This window comes from Pleuronectes platessa, chromosome 17, assembly GCF_947347685.1.
Source record: "Pleuronectes platessa chromosome 17, fPlePla1.1, whole genome shotgun sequence".
NCBI lineage: Eukaryota > Metazoa > Chordata > Actinopteri > Pleuronectiformes > Pleuronectidae > Pleuronectes > Pleuronectes platessa.
The window spans coordinates 23,271,611-23,299,605 of NC_070642.1; the positions used below are offsets into that span (position 1 = coordinate 23,271,611).

Genomic DNA, 27,995 nt, shown 5'->3' on the forward strand with positions numbered 1-27,995 from the left:
CTACAGTCGGATCTGACTGATCTTATTACTGATCCATTTGACTTTGACCTTGGAGAAGAATGGAGGGCTGTGACTGGTGGAGACATCGAGGAGGCGGTTCTCCTCCAGGTTCCGCCTGATGGAGCGAACGTCAGCAGCTGATAGGCCGGTTTTCAGAGACAGCAGCGCTGACACGTGAGCGTCACTGAGGAGAAACAACAAGTGATCATAACAACATGAAAAGTGTTGATGATCACGTCATGTGACTCACACGTCATGTGACTCACACGTCATGTGACTCACACGAGATTTTACAGGTATGAAGCAGCTGAGTCACGTTTCAGTTCAGGGAACAGAAGTGAAGAAGATCTCAGGTGACCTGACTCAGTGTCCCCGCAGACACCTGAGTCCACCTGGACACACCTGCCTGCTCCCACAGCAACCGCTTTGTCTCCCACGGCAGATCCAGGTCACATTGTTCATGACAACACACAATGACCACACAACATTAAACCAGTGACACACACAGAGAGAGTGAGATGAGTTGAATCTGTGAAGAACATGCTAAGACCTGATGAGTCACATCTACACGGAACTAACATGTAAAATAACTTCTCCCGTCCTAAAGGTGAAAGTTCAAGTTTGTCAAATATTAAAACGAGACACGACAATTTATTTACCAACATGAAATCATGAATATGAACATATGAACATGTACATCTACATATGCTCACGCACATCAACATGTACGTTCTTACAGGAGAACCTGAACGTCTCTGATTGGCTGAGCAGGTGTGTACCTGAGGTCGGGGAACGTTCTAGCCAGACTGAGCAGCTCCAGCTGAACGTCTCCTGGTTCCTGCAGACGGAGAACCTCCGCCACGCGACAGAGAACGTCTCCGAGCCAGGGGGGGGCGCTGCAGCCCTGCTCACAAGGACAACCTGTCGTCAGGAAGCACGCACAGTACTCGAGTACAAGTACTTAGTTACATTGCACCACGGAGCAACTCACCCCATCTCTGAAGAAGTCGTTGATCTTCTGAGCGTCGTCTTTCATCCGCTGGGCTCCGCCCACCTGGTGCTCTCTTTTCTTCATCTTGGTCTTCATCATCCTCTTCATGTACTGAAGAACCACTTCCTGGTGGACCACGGTCAGCAGAGACTACAGGGACAGACAGGTGAGACAGAAAGGTGAGATACAGACAGGTGAGACAGACAGGTGAGACAGAGACAGGTGAGACAGACAGGTGAGAGAGACAGGTGAGATACAGACAAGTGAGACAGACAGGTGAGACACAGACAGGTGAGATACAGACAGGTGAGACACAGACAGGTGAGACAGACAGGTGAGATACAGACAAGTGAGAGAGACAGGTGAGAGAGACAGGTGAGATACAGACAAGTGAGACAGACAGGTGAGACAGACAGGTGAGATACAGACAGGTGAGACACAGACAGGTGAGACACAGACAGGTGAGATACAGACAGGTGAGACAGAGACAGGTGAGACAGACAGGTGAGACAGACAGGTGAGACACAGACAGGTGAGACACAGACAAGTGAGACAGACAGGTGAGACACAGACAGGTGAGACAGACAGGTGAGACACAGACAGGTGAGACACAGACAGGTGAGACACAGACAGGTGAGACAGACAGGTAAGATACAGACAAGTGAGAGAGACAGGTGAGAGAGACAGGTGAGATACAGACAAGTGAGACAGACAGGTGAGATACAGACAGGTGAGACACAGACAGGTGAGACAGACAGGTAAGATACAGACAAGTGAGAGAGACAGGTGAGAGAGACAGGTGAGATACAGACAAGTGAGACAGACAGGTGAGACAGACAGGTGAGATACAGACAGGTGAGAGAGACAGGTGAGACGGACATGTGAGACAGACAGGTGAGACACAGACAGGTGAGACACAGACAGGTGAGACAGACAGGTGAGACACAGACAGGTGAGACAGACAGGTGAGACACAGACAGGTGAGACAGACAGGTGAGACAGACAGGTGAGACACAGACAGGTGAGACAGACAGGTGAGACAGACAGGTGAGACAGACAGGTGAGATACAGACATGTGAGACAGAGACAGGTGAGACAGACAGGTGAGAGAGACAGGTGAGATACAGACAGGTGAGACACAGACAGGTGAGAGAGACAGGTGAGACAGACAGGTGAGATACAGACAGGTGAGATACAGACAGGTGAGACACAGACAGGTGAGATACAGACATGTGAGACACAGACAGGTGAGACAGACAGGTGAGACAGACAGGTGAGACAGACAGGTGAGACAGACAGGTGAGACACAGACAGGTGAGACAGACAGGTGAGACAGACAGGTGAGATACAGACAGGTGAGACAGAGACAGGTGAGACACAGACAGGTGAGACACAGACAGGTGAGATACAGACAGGTGAGACAGAGACAGGTGAGACACAGACAGGTGAGATACAGACAGGTGAGACAGACAGGTGAGAGAGACAGGTGAGACAGACAGGTGAGATACAGACAGGTGAGACACAGACAGGTGAGAGAGACAGGTGAGACAGAGACAGGTGAGACACAGACAGGTGAGACAGACAGGTGAGACACAGACAGGTGAGACAGACAGGTGAGACAGACAGGTGAAATACAGACAGGTGAGACAGAGACAGGTGAGACACAGACAGGTGAGATACAGACAGGTGAGACAGACAGGTGAGAGAGACAGGTGAGACAGACAGGTGAGATACAGACAGGTGAGACACAGACAGGTGAGAGAGACAGGTGAGACACAGACAGGTGAGACAGACAGGTGAGACAGACAGGTGAGATACAGACAGGTGAGACAGAGACAGGTGAGACACAGACAGGTGAGACACAGACAAGTGAGACAGACAGGTGAGACAGACAGGTGAGACAGACAGGTGAGACAGACAGGTGAGACACAGACAGGTGAGACAGACAGGTGAGACAGACAGGTGAGACAGACAGGTGAGACACAGACAGGTGAGACAGACAGGTGAGACAGACAGGTGAGATACAGACAGGTGAGACAGAGACAGGTGAGACACAGACAGGTGAGACACAGACAGGTGAGACAGACAGGTGAGACAGACAGGTGAGATACAGACAGGTGAGACAGAGACAGGTGAGACAGAGACAGGTGAGACACAGACAGGTGAGACACAGACAAGTGAGACAGACAGGTGAGACAGACAGGTGAGACAGACAGGTGAGACACAGACAGGTGAGACACAGACAGGTGAGACAGACAGGTGAGACACAGACAGGTGAGACAGACAGGTGAGACACAGACAGGTGAGACAGACAGGTGAGACACAGACAAGTGAGACAGACAGGTGAGACACAGACAGGTGAGACAGACAGGTGAGACACAGACAAGTGAGACAGACAGGCGAGACACAGAGAGGTGAGACACAGACAAGTGAGACAGACAGGTGAGAAAAAGACAGGTGAGACAGACAGGTGAGAAAAAGACAGGTGAGACAGACATGTGAGACAGACATGTGGGACACAGACAGGTGAGACACAGACAAGTGAGAGAGACAGGTGAGACAGACATGTGAGACAGACAGGTGGGACACAGACAGGTGAGATACAGACAAGTGAGACAGACAGGTGAGACACAGACAGGTGAGACAGACAGGTGAGACAGACAGGTGAGACACAGACAGGTGAGATACAGACAAGTGAGACAGACAGGTGAGACACAGACAGGTGAGACACAGACAGGTGAGACACAGACAGGTGAGACAGACAGGTGAGACAGACAGGTGAGACACAGACAGGTGAGACACAGACAGGTGAGAGAGACAGGTGAGACAGACATGTGAGACACAGACAGGTGAGACACAGACAGGTGAGACACAGACAAGTGAGACAGACAGGCGAGACACAGACAGGTGAGACAGACAGGCGAGACAGACAGGTGAGATCGACAGGTGAGAGAGACAGGTGAGACAGACAGGTGAGAAAAAGACAGGTGAGATACAGACAGGTGAGACAGACAGGTGAGATACAGACAGGTGAGACAGACAGGCGAGACACAGAGAGGTGAGACGGACAGGTGAGACAGACAGGTGAGAAAAAGACAGGGGAGACCGACAGGTGAGATACAGACAGGTGAGACAGACAGGCGAGACACAGAGAGGTGAGACGGACAGGTGAGATCGACAGGTGAGAGAGACAGGTGAGACAGACAGGTGAGACACAGACAGGCAAGACACAGACAGGTGAGACAGACAGGTGAGATACAGACAGGTGAGACAGAGACAGGTGAGACACAGACAGGTGAGACACAGACAGGTGAGACAGACAGGTGAGACAGACAGGTGAGATACAGACAGGTGAGACAGAGACAGGTGAGACAGAGACAGGTGAGACACAGACAGGTGAGACAGACAGGTGAGACAGACAGGTGAGACAGACAGGTGAGACAGACAGGTGAGACAGACAGGTGAGACACAGACAGGTGAGATACAGACAGGTGAGACAGAGACAGGTGAGACACAGACAGGTGAGACACAGACAGGTGAGACAGACAGGTGAGACACAGACAGGTGAGACAGACAGGTGAGACACAGACAGGTGAGACAGACAGGTGAGACACAGACAAGTGAGACAGACAGGTGAGACACAGACAGGTGAGACAGACAAGTGAGACACAGACAAGTGAGACAGACAGGCGAGACACAGAGAGGTGAGACACAGACAAGTGAGACAGACAGGTGAGAAAAAAACAGGTGAGACAGACAGGTGAGAAAAAGACAGGTGAGACAGACATGTGAGACAGACATGTGGGACACAGACAGGTGAGACACAGACAAGTGAGAGAGACAGGTGAGACAGACATGTGAGACAGACAGGTGGGACACAGACAGGTGAGATACAGACAAGTGAGACAGACAGGTGAGACACAGACAGGTGAGACAGACAGGTGAGACAGACAGGTGAGACACAGACAGGTGAGATACAGACAAGTGAGACAGACAGGTGAGACACAGACAGGTGAGACACAGACAGGTGAGACAGACAGGTGAGACAGACAGGTGAGACACAGACAGGTGAGACACAGACAGGTGAGAGAGACAGGTGAGACAGACATGTGAGACACAGACAGGTGAGACACAGACAGGTGAGATACAGACAGGGGAGACAGACAGGTGAGACACAGACAGGCAAGACACAGACAGGTAAGACACAGACAAGTGAGACAGACAGGCGAGACAGACAGGTGAGATCGACAGGTGAGAGAGACAGGTGAGACAGACAGGTGAGATACAGACAGGTGAGACAGACAGGCGAGACACAGAGAGGTGAGACGGACAGGTGAGACAGACAGGTGAGAAAAAGACAGGGGAGACCGACAGGTGAGATACAGACAGGTGAGACAGACAGGTGAGATCGACAGGTGAGAGAGACAGGTGAGACAGACAGGTGAGACACAGACAGGCAAGACACAGAGAGGTGAGACGGACAGGTGAGACAGACAGGTGAGAAAAAGACAGGGGAGTCAGACATGTGAGACAGACAGGCGAGACACAGAGAGGTGAGACGGACAGGTGAGACAGAGACAGGTGAGACACAGACAGGTGAGACACAGACAGGTGAGACCGACAGGTGAGAGAGACAGGCGAGACAGACAGGTGAGACACAGACAAGTGAGAGAGACAGGTGAGACACAGACAGGTGAGAGAGACAGGTGAGACGGACATGTGAGACAGACAGGTGAGACACAGACAGGTGAGATACAGACAAGTGAGACAGACAGGTGAGACAGACAGGTGAGACAGACAGGTGAGAGAGACAGGTGAGATACAGACAAGTGAGACTGACAGGTGAGAAAAAGTCAGGGGAGACAGACAGGTGAGACACAGACAGGCAAGACACAGACAAGTGAGACAGACAGGCGAGACACAGACAGGTGAGACAGACAGGCGAGACAGACAGGTGAGACCGACAGGTGAGACAGACAGGTGAGACACAGACAGGTGAGACAGACAGGTGAGACACAGACAGGTGAGATGGACAGGTGAGACAGACAGGTGAGACAGACAGGTGAGACACAGACAGGTAAGACACAGACAAGTGAGACAGACATGTGAGACGGACAGGTGAGACAGAGACAGGTGAGACAGAGACAGGTGAGACACAGACAGGTGAGAGAGACAGGTGAGACGGACATGCGAGACAGACAGGTGAGACACAGACAGGTGAGATACAGACAAGTGAGACAGACAGGTGAGACAGACAGGTGAGACAGACAGGTGAGAGAGACAGGTGAGATACAGACAAGTGAGACCGACAGGTGAGAAAAAGACAGGGGAGACAGACAGGTGAGACACAGACAGGCAAGACACAGACAGGTAAGACACAGACAAGTGAGACAGACAGGCGACACACAGACAGGTGAGACAGACAGGCGAGACAGACAGGTGAGACCGACAGGTGAGACACAGACAGGTGAGACAGACAGGTGAGACACAGACAGGTGAGACGGACATGTGAGACAGAGACAGGTGAGACAGACACATGTTAGACACAGACAGGTGAGACGGACAGGTGAGACAGACAGGTGAGACCGACAGGTGAGACACAGACAGGTGAGACACAGACAGGTGAGACAGACAGGTTAGACACAGACAGGTGAGACGGACAGGTGAGACCGACAGGTGAGATACAGACAGGTGAGACAGACAGGTTAGACACAGACAGGTGAGACGGACAGGTGAGACAGACAGGTGAGACAGACAGGTGAGCACACTGTCTCACCTCTCTGCACGTTGCGTTCAGGTCGGTCAGGGACATCAGCTGCCGGCTCAGAGAGCTCAGCAAAGAGTCGACAACAGGAAGTTCCCCGTCCAACCACACAGATGTCCACAGGTGACTGTAACACACCTGGACACACACATACACACTAAGTGCCTGGTTCTTACAGTATAGTTAGTACAGGAAGTATTTTGTACCTTCAGCAGGATGTGAATGGGACAGGTAAAATACCTGTACCCACAATCCCTCAGGGCAGACAGAGTGTCCAGACAGTGACGCTGCTGCTGCGCAGTCAGACTTCCTGTCGGATCTGTGATGTATTTCCTGAGGAAAGTCAGAATCAGCCAATCAGCTGCAGAGAAACAGGTCAGGAGTGGTGCAGGGATCGAACCGGTGACCTCACCTGAACTGCTGCTCACAGACCAGGTGAGCTTTGACCACTGACTCCACGTTACCTTGGTTCCTCCTCACAAACTCCTTCATGCTCGTCTCGTAGCTGGAACACAGGTTGTTTCATGAATGGACACATCAGCTGCCCCCCCGCACTGTGTGTGTGTGTGTGTGGGGGGGGGGGGGGGGTTCATGATGTGTGGTCTACCTGTGGAGGAAACTCTCCAGGTGAGCGCTGATCCTCTGAATCCTGCTCTGGTCTCTGATCACATGATGGAGCTCAGTCACTGAGCTGCTGATCACCTGGAGACACAAAGACCTGAAGAGACGGACTGCAGTCCAGGTCCAATCCAGGGACACCTGCCGGACACCTGGACTCCAGGTGTGATTCCAGGTGTTTCAAACAAGTCTCTCATCTGTTCCTCATCTGTCTCTCATCTGTCCCTCACCTGTTTCTCATCTGTCTCTCACCTGTTCCTCATCTGTCTCTCATCTGTCCCTCACCTGTCTCTCGTCTGTCTCTCATCTGTCCCTCACCTGTCCCTCACCTGTCTCTCATCTGTCCCTCACCTGTTTCTCATCTGTCCCTCACCTGTTTCTCATCTGTCCCTCACCTGTTTCTCATCTGTCTCTCACCTGTCCCTCACCTGTGTCTTGTCTGTCTCTCACCCATCTCTTACCTGTCTCTCACCTGTCCCTCACCTGTCTCTCACCTGTCCCTCACCTGTCTCTCACCTGTCTCTCACCTGTCTCTCAGCTGTCTCTCACCTGTATGACATCAGCAGCCAGTGGACTGTAGTAGTAGGTGTCAATGAGCTCCGGTGTGTCTCCTCTCCACCAGCTGTCCTCTTCTATCTTCAAGGCTGTCCTCAGCCACAGCTTCACTTGGTCCTGAAGAAACGTTCAAACACACTCACTCTGTTTTCATGCTGTTGATGGACACGACACTTGATGGTTCACGTGTCTTCATGTTGAAGACCTGGCTGGTCTTCACCTCTCTGTGGTTCAGGTACTGGTCCTCCAGCAGCTCCAGGTGCTCGCTCCTCAGCAGAGAACCCAGACAGGCCGTCTTGATCTTTCCATCCAGGTCCTCGTGTTTCAGAACCGTTCTGAGGTGGAAACACTGAAGTGAGAGAACGGCTTCACTCCTCCACCTGCTCTGATTCTCTCAAACTGTGCTGATCAATAACTCTGATCTGATTAATGAGTCAAATCACTTTCATGGAACATTTTATTTGGCAAAACCTAATGAACTCATTATCACCTGACCAAAAAATAACAGTAAAAGACTGAGAAGATGAAACAGGAGGTTCAGTCCTCCTGTCTGCAGCGACATGAAGGTGCAGGACTCGACCCCACGTCCTCACAGATCTTCACTGTGCACAAAGGTCACGTTCTTTATCATATCGATCATTTATGTTTGGATATAAACCTTACTAAGTGTTATTATTGGTTCGGGTTGAGGATCTATGGTTTCCTGCTGACTCACTGTGGGTAGCAGTCATTGACCCAGAGCAGCAGGTAGCTGACGTCCTCGGGTCCCAGAGCAGAAGCAGCGAGTTCAGTGAGTCGAGCAGAGAAGCTCTGATGGTAGAATCCAGCATAGATGTTCAAGATGTCCATGTGTGGAGGGTAACAACCCTTCACTGTCCTCGCCACCGTCAGCAGGTCGTCCTTCACACGCTTCCCCAGACGACAGACCTGAAGACAGCAGGCAGAGGCTGAAATGTAGAAAACACTTGAAACAAAACTGTTTAGTTTTGTCACTAATTTTGTAAACATATTTTTGTAACTGTTGTTTTCAGAGACAGCTCGATGTTTAAAGATTAAATAAGGCGAAAATAAAATATAATCGATGTTTGACTCTTGAAACGTCCCTGATGCGTCCCGTTGTGTCTCAGACTTGTTGTCATTGACGGCCCACCTGTCTTTTCATGGGTGAGGACAGACTGTGGGTTCCACTCGACTCGTCCTCTGCAGCCTGCCTCAGTCTGGACGCCACCATGTTCTGCAGCAGAGTGTTGTGAGTTCTGACACAATTAAGAGGACGCCACACTGGGAGTCTGTCGTGAGGACGACATGTCCAGCGCTGGTCCTGCGCCTCCTGCTGCTGGATGGAAGCCACGGCACTCCTCAGGACATCCAGCTGTCCTGAGGACGAGGACGAGGGGAAGGTATTGTGGATGGCCATCCATATTTTCAGCTTCAGAGCTTCGAATTCTCTCAGCATCTGGTCCTCGTCCTCAGAGGAAGAGTTGTGACTGAAGAGCAGCTCCTCCTGGACGATCAGCCTCCTGCTGATCTCCTCCAGCTCCTGATCCTCCTGCACCTCACAGCCCAACTCATCCTCTGCACAAGACAAACCAGAGGCCTGTCGTACCAGTTCAACATATCCAGGATATCTTTCAGTTATTCACGTTTGATATGAGCATTTGTGAGCATATGGAACTTGGAATAAAAGAGTATAAACGAAAGGATAAGAGCAAAAGAGTCAACAACAAGAGAAGAAGAACATAAAATCAAGAACGTTATAGCTAAGTCCAGAAAATTGGTGAAAAAACAAACTGAAGCTGGTCTGAAATTCAAAAACATAGAAAATACTGAGACTAAAAAGCAGCTGCTGTGAACGGACACAACTGAACTGATCTGGATCCGTGCAGGTCACAGCACATGTCCAGTCCGAGCCCCTCAAAGCACACATTCAAAACTATGCAGCACGATAAACACAAAAGAAACTCAAACTCCCAAGAAGATGAGAGGGAATGGAAACCAACACCCCAACCTCGCTGTGAGCAGAGGAGAGAGAGAGAGAACAGAGGAGGAGCTAGGACCTCAGGGAAGAGCTACAGCAAAACCCCCGACAGATATGACGCTGCTGGTTTCTTCCCAATATTAGTAAAAGGGTCACAGGGAAGGTGTATTGAACACTTGACCTGCCTGACCTCCATGAGGGGGCTAGTCAGTGGATAACTTAGTGACATCAAGGCTCTGTGGGCCAAAGTCATGGGGGGGGCCAGAGATGGAGTTTATTCTGCACATGGGTGCAAATCCTTGAAAGATGAACCCTCGGCCTGTGGGCGTCGTCCCTGAGAAGCTCTGAAGGGAGATCTCTGACACTGAGAATCCAGCAGCATGTATCAGTCCCCTGAGGATCCTCGGGACAAAGACAGGGGACAGCTCCCTCAGTGTCTGAAGGGGCAGCAGTGAGACTGTACAGGCAGCTCTGGTCCCAGTAAAACTCCATGCACCACCACTATGGACTGAACTCTGTTAACTGTTCACTTTGCTATATTCTTCTAACTGTGTAATATCAACAGTTCATGTGCAATTCACTCACTGTAAATAGCCTCACACATAATTCCTGTCTTTACACTATAATACTAGTTTTATATGTTTCTATATCTATATATATTTGTTATATTCCTTACACGTTAGTACCTCATGTTACTTTGTACTGGCTGATGTATTTTGACCCTTGCTGCTGTAATCCTGCTAATTTCCCCACTGAGTTCCTAATAAAGTCTTATCTTATCTTAAGTATCTTAACAAATTGAAAATGTAACGAGCAGACACAGTTCTACCTTCATATCTTTAATAATGCACTAAGAGGGTTCCTTGCTCAGTTTACAGCTCCGGTTTATATCTAACATTGGAATTGTAAACTGAAACATCCTGGACTGAATCGATATTTGAACAAATGTAATTAAACTATTTAAGAAATTGCCAAAATTGATGGGAACTGTCAGGAAAAGGTTTAACAGTTGGATACATCTGAATAAAAAAGCTCGGCGCACCAGTGAAACCAGTGATAAATGTTGATCTGGAGCTTCTTAAATATACATGTTCTTCAAACGACAGATCATCTGAAGAGAAAGAGAAACGTTCCACTGAACCCAGAACGAAGATCAATAAGGAAACCACATGAGAACCAGTTAAAAAAATAAAAGCTTCTGTCGCTCACCTCTCATCTCTGAGTCGTTTGGTTCTGTGACCAAGAAGCTGGAAGGGGCGGAGTCACGTGACCTGGTTCCACCTGCCAAATCCCCCCCCCTCCCCCCACCACCACCACCACCAAACACCTCTGCTGCCCCCTGCTGGACCGGTTAAAACCCCTCATCATCAGGAACAGAACCCATATCATTCAATATCTCCAGTAGATTTAACACCAGGACCAGGACCAGGACCAGGAACAGGAACAGGAACAGGAACAGAAACAGGAACAGGACCAGGACCAGGAACAGGACAAGGACCAAGACCAGGACAGGGACCAAGACCAGGACCAGGACCAGGACCAGGACCAAGACCAGGACCAGGAACAGGAACAGGAACAGGACCAGGACCAGGACCAAGACCAAGACCAGGACCAGCTCAGACTATCATGTGACCATTTACATCAGGGGGGGTAATGTGACTTATTCCATTTTCTTAATAAACCCAATGAATGTAAACACAATTGATCAGAAACACTTTGATTGATCAGATCAGTTTATTACAAATGAGAAATCCTGCTGATGAAGAATGTGTGTGAACTGTCTAGAAGCTTTTATTCTGAAACAACCTTCACAACTCAATCCACCAATCACCTGCAGCAGCAGCAGTTTCATCATCACAGCAACAGCCAATCAGGTTTGTGTTGGGGTCAGGTGATGGATGAATACATTCTCAGCTCCGCCCATTTCCGCAATGAAAAAGTGCACATTTGGTGTAGGAGCCTTAACAGGAAACATGCACTTTACAAAATAAAAGTCTAAAACATTCTGTCTCTGCACAACCACATGCCAGTGTGTCCAGTTAGCCTAGCTTAGCACAAAGACTGAAAGCAGGGGGAAATGTTAGCCTCACTCCACCTCCCTACAACACAGAGACCAGTTGTGCCTGTCAGACTAAACTGAGGGTGAAGCTCAGCTGAATAAAAGACAACCTCAACTGAACCTCAACACTCCCTCAACACAACCTCAACACAACCTCAACACTCCCTCAACACAACCTCAACACAACCTCAACACTCCCTCAACACAACCTCAACACTCCCTCAACACAACCTCAACACTCCCTCAACACAACCTCAACACAACCTCAACACTCCCTCAACACAACCTAAACACTTGCTCAACACAACCTCAACACAACATCAACACTCCCTCAGCACAACATCAACCCTCCCTCAACACTCCCTCAACCCAACCTCAACACTCCCTCAACACTCCCTCAACACAACCTCAACACAACTTCAACACTTGCTCAACACAACCTCAACACTCCCTCAACACAACCTCAACACAACCTCAACACAACATCAACACTCCCTCAGCACAACCTCAACACAACCTCAAGACTCCCTCAACACTCCCTCAACACAACCTCAACACTCCCTCAACACAACCTCAACACTCCCTCAACACTCCCTCAACACAACCTCAACACAACCTCAACACAACCTCAACACAACCTCAACACAACCTCAACACAACCTCAACACTCCCTCAGCACAACCTCAACAAAACCTCAACACTCCCTCAACACAACCTCAACACTCCCTCAGCACAACCTCAACAGTCCCTCAACACAACCTCAACACTCCCTCAACACAACCTCAACACAACCTCAACACTCCCTCAACACAACCTCAACACAACCTCAACACTCCCTCAACACAACCTCAACACTTGCTCAACACAACCTCAACACAACATCAACACTCCCTCAGCACAACATCAACCCTCCCTCAACACTCCCTCAACACAACCTCAACACTCCCTCAACACTCCCTCAACACAACCTCAACACAACCTCAACACAACTTCAACACTTGCTCAACACAACCTCAACACTCCCTCAGCACAACCTCAACACAACCTCAACACTCCCTCAACACAACCTCAACACTCCCTCAGCACAACCTCAACAGTCCCTCAACACAACCTCAACACTCCCTCAACACAACCTCAACACAACCTCAACACAACCTCAACACTCCCTCAACACAACCTCAACACAACCTCAACACTCCCTCAACACAACCTCAACACTTGCTCAACACAACCTCAACACAACATCAACACTCCCTCAGCACAACATCAACACTCCCTCAACACTCCCTCAACACAACCTCAACACAACCTCAACACAACTTCAACACTTGCTCAACACAACCTCAACACTCCCTCAACACAACCTCAACACAACCTCAACACAACATCAACACTCCCTCAGCACAACCTCAACACAACCTCAAGACTCCCTCAACACAACCTCAACACTCCCTCAACACAACCTCAACACTCCCTCAACACTCCCTCAACACAACCTCAACACAACCTCAACACAACCTCAACACAACCTCAACACTCCCTCAGCACAACCTCAACACAACCTCAACACTCCCTCAACACAACCTCAACACTCCCTCAGCACAACCTCAACAGTCCCTCAACACAACCTCAACACTCCCTCAACACAACCTCAACACTCCCTCAACACAACCTCAACACTCCCTCAACACAACCTCAACACTCCCTCAACACAACCTCAACAGAACCTTTAACACAACCTCAACACAACCTTTAACACAACATTTAACACAAGCTAAACACATCCTCAACACAACCACAACACAGCCCCTACTACAACCTTGATACAACCTCAAACCAACCTGTAACACAACCTCAGCACAACATTTAACACAACCTCTAGCAGACACACCCATGTGGTTACCGTGGCTCTGACCTTACACAGCAGATAAGAACAGCGACTTCACCTCGTCGTCTCACAACATCACTCATGACATCATGAGTCGGAGGTCACACGTGTCGTTAATGAGGCGATGCCTTTAATGACCAGCAGGACGTCTCGTTACATTTTACAGAAAACTCTCCGACATTCAGCGACAGTGATCCTAAGGCGGTTTCACAATTATCGCACAACAATCACAGATGGTGAAAAGAACAGGATGTGAAAAGCAGCAGACATTCTGTCGTCCATGAGGTGGGGGGGCGTGACATGTACAAATGACCCCTCGTCTGTTCAATGAAAAACATGTGATAAAAGAATAAAGTTCATCAAGATACGTGAAGCAGTCACATGTTCATTATTTCAAATGTTGCTGAGACATGAAGGACAGGATTGTTTCGGTGCATCCACAGCAGCAGCAGGTTTAACATCAAGGAAATAAAACAACCGTAGGTCTGATGCCACACTCACGTCACGTGGGACGCCACAATCGATGACTCATCAGACGCCTCAGGCAGCGGTTGGGCCTGTGGGCGGGTTAAGATGTGGTCATGTGAGTCAGAGCTTTGAAGAGCCACATTGACGGGAACAAAGTTCAAAAGTCTTAATTACGTGGAACTTATGTGACCTGAATGCAGCATTAGTCCTGTAAGACGCTGTCTCCCACTTCAGGGGGCGTCGCCTTCAAAGACCTCGTGACGTTCTATTGGTTCTACAGGAGTTGAGGGAAACACCTTTACAGGAGCCAAGAGGTCGAGTGAAGCAAGCGCCCTCTCCGTCTCAACTAACCTCCGACATCACAGCGATGTTCAGGAACAGAAGTCAGACGTCCACAGGGACAGTGGAGACAACTCTTACACTTTGTGTGGACATGGAGTCAACCTTTGTCAGAGACAGACACCTGAAACAGTCCCTCAGCTGACCAGTAGGGGCAGAGATTGTCTGCAGGAATACGCCTCTCTGGGTTCTACATAGATCTTCATCATCAGTGCTGTGGGGTGGATGCACAGGGACGATCCAGCGTTGGTACAGTGGCCTGCTCAGGCCTCGTGATGGGACGCTCGGGCCTCGTGATGGGACGCTCGGGCCTCGTGATGGGACGCTCGGGCCTCGTGATGGGACGCTCGGGCCTCGTGATGGGACGCTCGGGCCTCGTGATGGGACGCTCGGGCCTCGTGATGGGACGCTCGGGCCTCGTGATGGGACGCTCGGGCCTCGTGATGGGACGCTCGGGCCTCGTGATGGGACGGTCGGGCCTCGTGATGGGACGCTCGGGCCTCGTGATGGGACGGTCGGGCCTCGTGATGGGACGGTCGGGCCTCGTGATGGGACGCTCGGGCCTCGTGATGGGACGCTCGGGCCTCGTGATGGGACGCTCGGGCCTCGTGATGGGACGCTCGGGCCTCGTGATGGGACGCTCGGGCCTCGTGATGGGACGCTCGGGCCTCGTGATGGGACGCTCGGGCCTCGTGATGGGACGCTCGGGCCTCGTGATGGGACGCTCAGGCCTTGTGATGGGACGCGCTGGGGCCACGAGGCGGTCGTCTGGTGCTTTCATTGCTGTTGGATGTTTGGGGGGGGCTCCGGGGTTTGGAGGCAGGTTTCTTCTCCTTTGATGAAGGACGAGTCTGACAGAGAGAGGACGTCCCCAGTGAGGACGTCCCAACAGCCGCAATCTGGAGACTTCCACCGGGCTCCACAATGGTGTTTATTACTACGGCAAGACAAAAAGGACATTAATGAATTTGACTTTAAATTAAAAAAAGAGAAAAAAATCCCTGGTGTCCAGGTCAGAAACATGTTAGCTTGGTTTAGCACAAATACTGGAAACAGCTCATTCACAGTGTCGGAGTGTGAGGGTGAAGCCCAGGGTTCTGAACTGGGGATGCTTCGCTTTCATATTTATACCAGTTTGGATCTTTCACATCCGAAAATAAACAACACTGTTGTTTACTGAACAATCTATAAATTTATCCAACTTTCGTATCATGAGTTGTTTGGATTTTAAAAATATTGTTTGATAAAGACTCATTTAAAAAGGTTAAAATGCTGAAAGAACAGAAAGAGCCCTCAAATATCTGGAGTTTGAAACCCTCACTTTAAAACATCAGAAATGAAAGATGTTTCTTCTCGTACCTTCCAGTTGCCTCTGGACTCGCCTCAGCTCTTTCAAGATTGAGGTAATTTCCTGCAACAGAAAACAGAAGGTTACAGCTGCTCTCACTTTAAAAGCTGATTGATAATATCAAGTTATCATATAAGTATATATACTGTTCTTAAAAATAACCTTGTTGGAGGTTTTCAGGATGGGCACTTCGTTCTCAGCGTTGATCTTGGCCTCGATCTCCTCCCAGACCTCAGCCTTGTTCTGGAACAAAACCCTGAGGGAGATATGAGATGTTTAATGAGACCTGAACCCTTCAGGTCACAGGAACCGTTGTATCATCACGAGCCTGCTTACTTCATTTTTTCAGCCAGCTGCTCTGTGTTCTCGCGGATGGCCTGAGAAAGCTGGGACACGGGATTCAGCATCAGATTGTCCAGAATCACCTGAAACATTCGTTCACACACAAAGAAACGATGACGTGAAGACGAAGCTCCGCTACACCAGCAGCAGTTCACACCTGCTCCCCAGCAAACCTCAACTGACTGCAGTCATCCCACTTGTTGACCACGTTCACACACATCTCTGCATTTCCTTTCAGAACTTCTTTGTTTGCTGTTTTGTTGTTGTGTTGATTACCTCGTGAAGGGCGGGGCCTAAAGCTGTCAATCAGTCATGAACCTACACAATGCATATAGTCTAACTACTACTACTAATACTACTACTACTACTACTACTGCTAATAATAATAATAATAATAATAATAATAACAGTTTGGAGGAGTAAGTGACGTCATCGGTTGTCGTAGGTTTAGGGTTACGACTGGTGATGTCATGTGAGATTTGTAGAGACATCTGGTGGTGAAGTTACGTATAACAACTTATCAAGATGTTTTCAGACATGAACTCTGTAAAATATCGTCTGGACATTTCCTGTAGTCAGTATTTGTGAGGCAGCAGCAGGTTGTCAGGTCCGACTCGTTCATACAGGAACTTGTGGGAACATCAGGCGAGGGGCGGAGCCTGTAGAGCAGCAGGGGCGGAGCCTGTAGAGCAGCAGGGGCGGGACCTGTCGTATAAACTCTACTCTGGAAAGATCAGTGTTGTTGTTTACATCTCGTCCACACCGGTGTCGGCCCTCATCACCAGAAGATCTGGAATCTCCTCGTGTTTCCAAGTGGACGTCTTCATCTTCTACGTGTCCGGCTCCTCTTCTTCATCCTGAGATGTTTGTGTTCTTCAGGTTTCACGTCACGTGTTAGAAACCTCATCAACACGTCCACTCGCTCTCTGGGAAGCTTCCACACATTGTCCTGCTGGTTCCTCACATGGACTCACTCTGACATGTTACACACATGTTACTGGGAGGCTGCAGGAGAAGATCCAGAAGATGTCCAGAGACACTGACTCAGGATTTGTTCTCAAACACAGAACCTGCAGAGCGTGTGAGGAACATGTGAGGAAGATGTCCGATTTCAGTTCATGTCTGAAAACATGTTTATTGAATTGATTAGCAATTAAATATTCAGCACGTTTCAAGAAAAGTTCTGTTTGGATTCTGTTCTGAAAAGATATGAAGCTTTTTGATCTGAAAGGAGTTAAAGAGAGAACTTGACTGAGCTGCAGTGTGAACGTGGTCTTAGTGGGATTAGACAGTGACCTCTTCACGGTTCCACGGACGTCGCTGTTTAGAACCAGGCTCCGGCTCGTTCATGTTTGCGTCCAGGTCGGAGACGACAGACGAACCTGGAGGAACCTTCTGGTAGTTTAAACTGGCCTCAGGGATATGATGGACCAGCTGGAAAGAGAGTAGAGCGAGTGATCCAACTTCTGTAAGATTTGATCAAACCAGCGAGCCACTGGTTCTCCGTGTTCTCATGCACCAAGTCAACATGCAGCCGGGCTGGTGGAGCAGTGAATTTGAGTTCTGCTGGGAGACCGTGGTTAACTGCCACATGGGGGCGTGAAAGTGCAGGAGGTCTTACTGGTCACCAGCTCCACGATCTGACCCAAAACCAGTAAAGCCAGTTTATTGTTCTCATGTTCTAATGTTCTCATGCGAGGAAGTGAGTTCACAACAAAACTGCTGAGTCAGAGGCTCTGTTCACACGCATCTGTCCTGAGAGAGCAAATCACAGCATCTGTGATCATGTGATCTGATCTCACTTCCTGTTCTAAAATATCGTACGAAGAACAAATAATGTTTCAACTGTCGTGGACGAGTTAGAGTTAATCTGATGTTCTCATGTCCTGATGTTCTGATGTTCTGATGTTCTGATGTCCTGATGTTCTCATGTTCTGATGTTCTGATGTTCTGATGTTCTCATGTTCTGATGTTCTGATGTTCTGATGTCCTGATGTTCGTATGTTCTGATGTTCTGATGTTCTCATGTTCTCATGTCCTGATGTTCTCATGTTCTGATGTTCTGATGTTCTGATGTTCTGATGTCCTGATGTTCTGATGTTCTGATGTTCTGATGTTCTCATGTCCTGATGTTCTCATGTTCTGATGTTCTGATGTCCTGATGTTCTGATGTTCTGATGTTCTCATGTTCTGATGTTCTGATGTTCTGATGTCCTGATGTTCTGATGTTCTGATGTTCTGATGTTCTGATGTTCTCATGTCCTGATGTTCTCATGTTCTGATGTCCTGATGTTCTGATGTTCTGATGTCCTGATGTCCTGATGTTCTCATGTTCTGATGTTCTCATGTTCTCATGTTCTCATGTCCTGATGTTCTCATGTTCTGATGTTCTGATGTTCTGATGTTCTCATGTTCTGATGTTCGTATGTTCTGATGTTCTGATGTTCTGATGTTCTCATGTTCTCATGTTCTGATGTTCTGATGTTCTGATGTTCGTATGTTCTGATGTTCTCATGTTCTGATGTTCTGATGTTCTGATGTCCTGATGTTCTCATGTCCTGATGTTCTGATGTTCTCATGTTCTCATGTCCTGATATTCGTATGTTCTCATGTTCTCATGTTCTCATGTTCTCATGTTCTGATGTTCTGATGTTCTGATGTTCTGATGTTCTCATGTTCTCATGTTCTCAGTGACTTGGTTTCATTGTGTTTAGAACAAACTCAGTAGTTTTGTTGTTGACATTCTTTCACATCAAATTCAATCTGACAAATGTGAAAAATGTCAAACTTGTGTTCTCCAGAAGAACCCGACACAGTGAGAGCAGGAGCAGGATGTGATGAAGGGAACCAAAGTGCAGGAGGAGTGATGAGTCAGAGTTAAACACCTGAGATGGTTGAACGCCACGTAAGAAAGGGTAAGATGGAGTCTGTGCAGCAGAACAGAGAAATGAGTCATGAGGATCCAAAGCAGCATGAAGATCATCAATCAACCTGAGAAAATAATAAAACTACAAAAAGACCAAGATCATAAAACTAACATTTCCGATTGAAACTGTGGTTTCAGAATAAAATCAGCTTCAAATCACTGGTAACAATCAAGTCTCTAATCAATCATGTGTTGTGAAGTGTGTTGTGAGGGTTGTGGTTCGGGGGATGTTTGGTGGCCCACCTCCTCCCTGGCAGAGATGGTGGAGGCTGGTGTATTCGGCAGTGGGCTGGGCGAGGTGGTGGCTCCCGGGCCCGAACTCGGCGAGTCTCCATCTCCGGCCACATCGTGGATTTCCTTGGCCAGGATGGCGAGATCTTTGGCCAGGTCCTGACTGAGCCTGGGTGGAAAACAAAAGGTCAACATGAGGTTTGGCCGAGGACCGGTTTGAATGCACGTATTGATATTTCGTTGTGCTTTACTTGGCGATCTCTGCGCTGTGCGTGGACCAGTTCTGGTAAGGGTCCACCTCGTTCAGGTCGTCCTCCGCCTCTGTCTCCAGGGACACGGACTTGGACCGCCGGCCTCGGGGATTCTGTGCAGACGCTGAGTGATGAGACGAGCGCTTCGCTTTGGAAGCGTTCATCTCGTATTCTTCCTCCGAGGACGAGAAGTCAGATTCCTTCTGTCTGCGACGCGAACCTGTAAACATTTAGATTCATTTCATCAACAACACAACAACAACAACACATGAGACCAACATCTGAATTAGAGACACCTCCCTGTGGTGGCTCGTCTCCACCAATCAGAGCAGGTTCATCTAGGTTTCTATCACGAGGTCACGGTGACCTTCGACCTCGCGAATCTGAGTTCATCTCTAACTACAAAGACAACTGAACTCAATTATCTCCACAGCAACGGCCGCTGAGGCTTTGATGTTCCTGAGACCGGCAGAGAAGTGTTTCCATGGTAACAGACAGAGACGTTCATCAGAACCTGGAGACGTTCCACATGTGACGGGTCGGATCCGTCAGAATCACATGTGGAACCTCATCAGAATCTGGAGAGGTTCCACATGTGACGGGTCGGATCCGTCAGAATCACATGTGGAACCTCATCAGAACCTGGAGAGGTTCCACATGTGACGGGTCGGATCCGACCCGTCACATGTGGAACCTCATCAGAACCTGAAGAGGTTCCACATGTGACGGGTCGGATCCGACCCGTCACATGTGGAACCTCTTCAGGTTCTGATGAGGTTCCACATGTGACGGGTCCGATCACCTCTTCAGGTTCTGATGAGGTTCCACATGTGACGGGTCGGATCCGTCAGAATCACATGTGGAACCTCATCAGAAACTGGAGAGGTTCCACATGTGACGGGTCGGATCCGTCAGAATCACATGTGGAACCTCATCAGAATCTGGAGAGGTTCCACATGTGACGGGTCGGATCCGTCAGAATCACATGTGGAACCTCATCAGAACCTGGAGAGGCTCCACATGTGACAGGTCGGATCCGACCCGTCACATGTGGAACCTCATCAGAACCTGAAGAGGTTCCACATGTGACGGGTCCGATCACCTCTTCAGGTTCTGATGAGGTTCCACATGTGACGGGTCGGATCCGTCAGAATCACATGTGGAACCTCATCAGAAACTGGAGAGGTTCCACATGTGACAGGTCGGATCCGTCCTGACACATGTGGAACCTCATCAGAACCTGGAGAGGTTCCACATGTGACAGGTCGGATCCGTCCTGACACATGTGGAACCTCATCAGAACCTGAAGAGGTGATCGGACCCGTCACATGTGGAACCTCATCAGAACCTGGAGAGGTTCCACATGTGACGGGTCGGATCCGTCAGAATCACATGTGGAACCTCATCAGAACCTGGAGAGGTTCCACATGTGACAGGTCGGATCCGTCAGAATCACATGTGGAACCTCATCAGAACCTGGAGAGGTTCCACATGTGACAGGTCGGATCCGTCCTGACACATGTGGAACGTCATCAGATCCTGGAGAGGTTCCACATGTGACGGGTCGGATCCGTCACATGTGGAACCTCATCAGAACCTGGAGAGGTTCCACATTGACCGGTCGGATCCGTCAGAATCACATGTGGAACCTCATCAGAACCTGGAGAGGTTCCACATGTGACAGGTCGGATCCGTCAGAATCACATGTGGAACCTCATCAGAACCTGGAGAGGTTCCACATGTGACAGGTCGGATCCGTCCTGACACATGTGGAACCTCATCAGATCCTGGAGAGGTTCCACATGTGACGGGTCGGATCCGTCACATGTGGAACCTCATCAGAACCTGGAGAGGTTCCACATGTGACGGGTCGGATCCGTCAGAATCACATGTGGAACCTCATCAGAACCTGGAGAGGTTCCACATGTGACAGGTCGGATCCGTCACATGTGGAACCTCATCAGAACCTGAAGAGGTTCCACATGTGACGGGTCCGATCACCTCTTCAGGTTCTGATGAGGTTCCACATGTGACGGGTCGGATCCGTCAGAATCACATGTGGAACCTCATCAGAACCTGGAGAGGTTCCACATGTGACGGGTCGGATCCGTCAGAATCACATGTGGAACCTCATCAGAACCTGGAGAGGTTCCACATGTGACAGGTCGGATCCGTCAGAATCACACATCTAAGAGACAGACAGCTGCTGATGACTTCATCTCAACAGAGGTTATGAAAACATATCGGCTGAGAATCAGAGACTGATTCATCTTCAGATACAGGACAGAGAATCAAGCTACTGGATATGATGCTGCAGTTTTCCTCGTTTTACTGCACAGTTTAACTATGTATAAAGTTTGGTCATTTTTAAATCTATAAAATAAAAACAAAAACAACCTTTTCATGAAAGACCAGGAAGTTCAAAAGCCAGAGAAGGCCACAGAAGAACCGTCGGGACTCACCAGTGCTGGGATACTTTGCTCCACTGGACCGGCTGTGGCTGGATGTTTGCTTCACAGGAGCTCCAGCTCGCCTGCTGGCGGCCTGCCGGGCGTCGCTCACCTTCCTGGTGGTGGAAGCAGACTCGGAGTTGCGGTTGGAGAAAGCCGAGTCGGAGCTGCGGTTGGAGAAAGCCGACCGGACCGTGGAGGATGTTTCATTGTCGCTGGGAGCTGTGAAGGAGCCGGTCCTCTTCCGGGGCATTGCTAAGATGTCCAGTCTGGACATCTTCTTCCCTTCTCCGGAGAGTTTGGGCGGTGCGGTGATATTGTCGGAATTCTGGGATCCCCGGTCAGTCTCAGCACCTTCGGTGTCTGAAGCCTCACCCAGTCGTGCTCGACGGAGCATGGAGGCTCGGGTCGGCCGTGGTGCTGACAGGCTGTTGGAACGTGTCAGGATCTGCTGAGTCACTGTCTTGGCTGTTTTTTCAGCATCCTCTTTCTGAAGAGGGCTGATTAGTTTCTTGCTACGGTTGGACGGACGAGAACTTTCGTGGTCGGATGACGTACTTTCAGTCCAGTTGGTACCAGAACTCGGCTGGCCCTCAGAGAGATCCAGAGAGCCACAGTTCCCGGTACTGCGACGCATTTGAAAGCGCTTTTCCGCTTCACTTTTACTTGAGACATGAGGAGTTGTCTGGCTTTGCCGTTTCTCAGAAAGTCGTTCACGGGCAGTGAGCTGCCGTCCCTTTTCTTGGATGGCTGAGCTGGAAGAGGACTTCTCCTTCTTAAGGCTGCTGATGGCAGGACGCTTTTTAGAAGCTGAGCTGACTGGAGCATTTTTGCTACTGACTTGGCTCACGGTGCTTGCAGTGTCCACATCTGACTCACCAGAAAGGGAGTCGTCCATGTGGCTGGAGGAGCCCCCTTTCTTTGAGCTGCGACCAAAACCCGATGAGGGGAGCCTGGTGTCCAGAGAAGACAAAGTTCCCCCAGCCTCCTGAAGGAAGGACTGTGCGTCCTGGATGTTCTCCCTCCTCTGCTCCATGTCTCTGATGGATGGGTGGCTGGAGATGTGGGGAAGGTTTTTCATCTGGACGGTGTCGCTGGGCCGGTCTTTGGTAAAGCTCTCCTGCCGGACAAATGACGACATGCAGCTGTCTTTAGTTGGGACAGAATCCTTGTCCTGTATTTGGAGGTTTGGAGCAGAGCTGTTGGGTTTGACACCTGTCCTCCTGGGTTCATGTCCACTCAAGTGTCGTATCAGAACTGTGGTAGGGGGAGTTTTTGCTGGGGGGTCTCGCGTCCTCTCAGACTGTACGGGGCTCTGGAGCTGGTCCGGTTTGCCTGGATGGTCTTCAGAACCGATGTAGAAGGATGTGGATTTGTTGGATGGAGACACTCTCCCTTGACCTCTAACCTGAGGACCAGTGACCCCTTGAGACAAAGCTCCTGATCTGACGAGGAGATCAGGTTTCTTCTTTGCCTTTTCCAGAACTGGTCCATCATCTGAGCGGCTGGCGTCGCTCAGGCTGTCTGGGTCCACGTCATCCTGAACAGACAGATGCTGGGTGGAGTCCTGTCGGTTGGGAGAACCAGACACTTTGTCCAGAGGTTCCTGGCCTTGGTAAGATTCATGACGAATCAAGATACTCGGGGCGACACTATCCAGCTTCTCCGGAGGCACCTGGGGCAGCAGCCTTCTGGTCCTGGAGCTGTGACTGGACTCAGGCTCAGAGGGTTCGTGGCTGTAAGTTCCCAACGCGCTGCTCATGAAGCGTAAAGCTGCAACAACAATTTGGTACATCATTACAACTTTTCATATTTGTGTCTTTTAATTTCTATAACTTTAGTTTTTTATATTCCAGAAAACATATTTTATGTGTGTTGCATCTTTTTCACCTCAAAACATAAGCTCACAAGTTTATATGATCTGAATTCTGTTGAGACCATGTAAAGAGGAAAGGGATCTGTGGAGACAGCTTCATGTTTTTCAAATTAACTGTTATTTTCAGTTAGAAATTGTTTAGCTTTCACTACACATGATCAGATGTTGTCTTCCAGATAAAGATCTCATGTTATAACCAGGTGGACCTGAGGTCAACATATTCAGAGATTTGATACCTGGCCCTCAACAGATCACATTTATGTTGTTTCTGACAAAATGCTTAGACAGAGTTCCAACAGCACCTTCTAGACCTTCCCCTTGAGGTGGAGTGGAACCGGATTCAGCATAGCTATCTGCCAGACTGGCCCAGCGGGAAACCCACTTAGGTCCTTCTAGACCTTGTACATGAGCAGCTGGAACCTGGAAAACACAGGATGAAGAACAAAGTCACCAGACAATAGAAATGAGGCTAAAGAGACCAACAACTTTTGCCAGATTCAGATTTTCGCAGGAGAAACTTGGGGAATACCAGTCTGCATGCACTGGGATCAGAACATGCTACACAGGTTTCCAGTGGTTTTTACCTGTATGGGGCCTGTTGGGGGAACACTGATTGCAGCTGGGATAAAGCCATGCAACAGGTCCACAGTGCTACCATCACTAGGCAGGTTAGCTTGTTCATCCTTGCCATCATTTATTACAGGTCTATACACTCCTGTGTTCACACCACTGTACTCGGGAGAGTCGAGGACACCAAACACCTGTCGGGGCACAGGGCATGCATGAGGAGGGGGGGCAGGACCACGACAGGCAGGAGCAAGAAGGACAACAGCTTCCATGCATCCCTACAGCAACTTAAGATTTACTGTCTCACAACAAAATAGATCCGGTTCTGAGTCGCCTCAAACACCAAAAGTGAAATATGAGAATCCTGATCTGTGTTTTTATTGACAATGGTATTTAGAACCGGCTGATTGGCGGAAGGTGGCTGGAAAACAACCTTCACCAGGTTTGAACTCAAATAAAGATTTTTCTCTGCTCAGGACTCAACAGAAACCATGAACGCTGCTTCGTACAAGAACCTCTAAATCTAAAACCACCCAGGGTCTCAGAGACCTCACCTGATCGATCATGTTGCGAGCCTCCTCCACCTCCTGGTCCTGGGACTCTGCCTCTATGGTGTAGGTTCCGGCATCACTCAGACTGTCATCCTCCTCGTTCCTCACCATCCTCTGGGAACCTTTCATGTCTTCTGCACGGACGCCATGGGAGAGCATTGAGGACATGTGAGGTCCAGAGGAGGGCACAGGAGAGGTGGTCTGTCCTGCATTAGCGGGAATGGAAGACTTTAAAGCTGCTAGAGGCTGTAAGGGGGACGAGGGGTAGGAGACAGAGGATGGGGCTGGAGGTTCTTGTGGAGAGGGAATCCTTGCATGAGGAGGCGACACCATCACTGGCGGCGCAGACATGGGTGGAGTTAACAACATTTCCCTTGTTGGGGAAGAGTCCAGCTGACTGGAATCCTTCAGGAATTCAGTGGCAAACTCCTGGGCAAGCTTGGACTTCTTCCCGACGCTGCCAAAGGGTCTGATGACGATGCCCGAAGAAGAGCGAGAGGAGGAGTTTGATGAAGCCGCCTCCCCCTCTGTCTTCTCTCTCTTTAAAGAGCTCGACCTCTGGGGTCCACTGTGGCTCTGACCCTTCAGAGGAACCGTCATCTGCTGGGTGGGGGGGATGTGGCCATGAACAGATGCCGGCCTCTCGCTGACTTTGCGCCTCTCCATCTTGGCCTTCAGGGCAGAGTATGAGTCGGCGTGGGCAGGGTTGTGCGTGAAGGACTGTGAGCGTTTTTTGCGTGGGTTGTCATCGAAGAACTCGATGATGAAGGCCTGCTGGGCGAGGCTCTCAGGAGGGCCCTGCCTTTGTGTCTCTGTGGTGGGGGATGGAGCTTGGGTAGGGCTCTGGGACAGGGGCCGCTCTGGGGCCACAGGTGAGGCTGGTGGAGAGTACTGCAGTGGCTGCTGGAGCTTCTGTGTAGGAGCAGGCGGTTGACAATAGATAGACTGATCTGATTGGACAGTCTGCTGCAACACCTCAGACTGCTCTGATTGGACGGAGTGGTGGGATGTACTCCTTCCATTGAGAACTGGGTCTTCTGAGTCGCTCTGGGTTCCGTCCTCATGATGGTGACCTGACAACAAGAATAAACATATGAGGCCATTGATTGATATACGACAGTAGAACCACAGTAGAACCATTAGGTGCGTCACCAGACTCTGACCTTTGAGGGTCTTGATGTTCATGGCGAGGTCGCTCTTTGTGCTGTAAACGTCTTCACATGTCGGACGTCTCCTCATCATGCTGACATCGCTGTGGACGAGCCAATCAGCCACCTTGCTCTCTGAAGACATCACCTCGGCAGGTGTCGCTGTGATGCTCGTCATGGGGGGCGGAGCCTGCTGCCTCCTCTGGCGGGTGGAGAACTTAGTGACGTGGTCTTTGATTTTGATTTTTCCGGGCCTGCAGTCGTCGAACTCAATGGTGAAGGAGGCGTGGCTCTGAACAACAGGCATGGTCTTGGTGGGAGGGGAAGGCGGGGCTGGGGGCGTATCTGTGTCCTTGGTGGGGATTTCGTGGAGCTCCGCCCCTGAGGTTCGGGGAGGCTGGAAGTCCTTGGTGGGGATCTCGAAGTAGCTCGCTTCCCGGTGGTATGAGGGGAACATCTTTGTTTGGGAATTTGACAGAGCTCCAGTAAAATCTGGATCCACAGACAGAACATCCCTCTGCACTTCTGACATTTGAAAAAAAAGTACATTTTATATATATAATACATATATTTCCTTTTCTAACAGTAAGAATAATAAACGTAAAACTAAGCGAAAATTGTAACATTTAAGAATAAACAAACATTTCTTATGTTGTGTGTACTTTTTGTTTGTTTATCATCATGGAATAATTTAATTTTACTGGTTCTACTCTTGTGTGTTTTTACCTGGATGTGGTTCTTCGCTGTGCTGAACTTTGCTCCCATAATCCTCCTCTCCCCACCAGGACGGCTGTCCGTACAGAGGAGTGGGTTGACACCCGGGAGCGTCTGAAACACACCGTGAACCGGAGGTTAGAAACCCGCAGCGTTCCACTGCTCTCTGCACATGACACAATATTCTGAGTGTCAGTGTTGTACCTTGTGTTTTACCGCTCTGGGTTTTTTCAGCTCTCATCTGATCGTCCTGTTCAGTTTTCTTTTCATCTAAAACCTTAACACTCATCTGTAACTGGCTGCTGTACTTCTCGTGCTGAAACACAAACACACACCTGATCAGCAGACACTCACACTCACACACACAAACCCACGCACACAGATACAAACACACACTGACCTTCAGAGCCTCCTCTGGGACTTTGTGTTGACTTTTCTCTAGGACGTAGACATGAGTATGTGGGGAGAAGGTTAAGAAAAATAAGACAATTATCACACAAACACACACACACACACACACACACACACACACACACACACACACACACACACACACACACACACACACACACACACACACACACTGCCAGCAGGATATCATATCCGAAGCGGACAATGTCAGACACCTTCAGGGTGATGTAAGTCTGATCAGGAATCCTCAGGTCGTTTACAAACGTCTGCAAAAACAAAAACAAACAAAAGATAAACACATTAACCCTGAGTTGTTTCTTTGTTTCTTTGAGTGTTGTTGTTGTTGTTGTTGTTGTTACCCCGTTCAGGCTGCCCAGGTCTTTGACCAGATGTTCGTCAGTGGTTGTGTTGTAGTTGATGACAGCGTGTTGTTTGTCAACACTGCGTGACTGATAACACAAACAAACATTTGAATGTATCAAATCTGTAAAGCAATAATACAAATATAGAAGATATATAA

General features: G+C 49.4%; 2 protein-coding genes across 2 annotated transcripts in view; both read right to left on the reverse strand.

The window, feature by feature from the left end:
• LOC128459879 (tumor necrosis factor alpha-induced protein 2) lies at window positions 1-11,122 on the reverse strand. The gene is made up of 12 exons (XM_053444804.1): window positions 11,116-11,122; window positions 9,079-9,503; window positions 8,644-8,855; window positions 8,149-8,263; window positions 7,923-8,045; window positions 7,363-7,457; window positions 7,168-7,260; window positions 6,962-7,088; window positions 6,768-6,893; window positions 992-1,141; window positions 780-904; window positions 1-184 (listed from the first exon to the last, which is right to left on the reverse strand). Exons 1-12 carry the CDS (start codon window positions 11,120-11,122, stop codon window positions 1-3), a joined length of 1,782 nt encoding a protein of 593 aa, XP_053300779.1.
• A 4,263-nt stretch (window positions 11,123-15,385) lies between these two features.
• Window positions 15,386-27,995, reverse strand: part of LOC128460212 (centrosomal protein of 170 kDa protein B-like) — a 14,342-nt gene continuing 1,732 nt past the window's right edge. Inside the window, 18 exon segments of the mRNA XM_053445288.1 lie at window positions 15,386-15,597; window positions 16,020-16,071; window positions 16,171-16,264; window positions 16,345-16,433; window positions 17,647-17,784; window positions 19,520-19,676; window positions 19,759-19,978; window positions 22,221-23,981; window positions 24,387-24,505; window positions 24,594-24,664; window positions 24,666-24,845; window positions 25,206-26,275; window positions 26,366-26,872; window positions 27,077-27,178; window positions 27,269-27,380; window positions 27,465-27,523; window positions 27,663-27,741; window positions 27,835-27,924. Coding sequence (XP_053301263.1) covers window positions 15,386-15,597; window positions 16,020-16,071; window positions 16,171-16,264; window positions 16,345-16,433; window positions 17,647-17,784; window positions 19,520-19,676; window positions 19,759-19,978; window positions 22,221-23,981; window positions 24,387-24,505; window positions 24,594-24,664; window positions 24,666-24,845; window positions 25,206-26,275; window positions 26,366-26,872; window positions 27,077-27,178; window positions 27,269-27,380; window positions 27,465-27,523; window positions 27,663-27,741; window positions 27,835-27,924 — 5,112 coding nt within the window.

Coding starts and splice junctions, on each gene's coding strand:
- LOC128459879 (XM_053444804.1), bottom strand. Junction 8,046..8,148: donor AGTACCTGAACCACAGAGAG/GTGAAGACCAGC, acceptor ACGTTTCTTCAG/GACCAAGTGAAGCTGTGGCT. Junction 7,089..7,167: donor GTCTGTGAGCAGCAGTTCAG/GTGAGGTCACCG, acceptor GACTTTCCTCAG/GAAATACATCACAGATCCGA.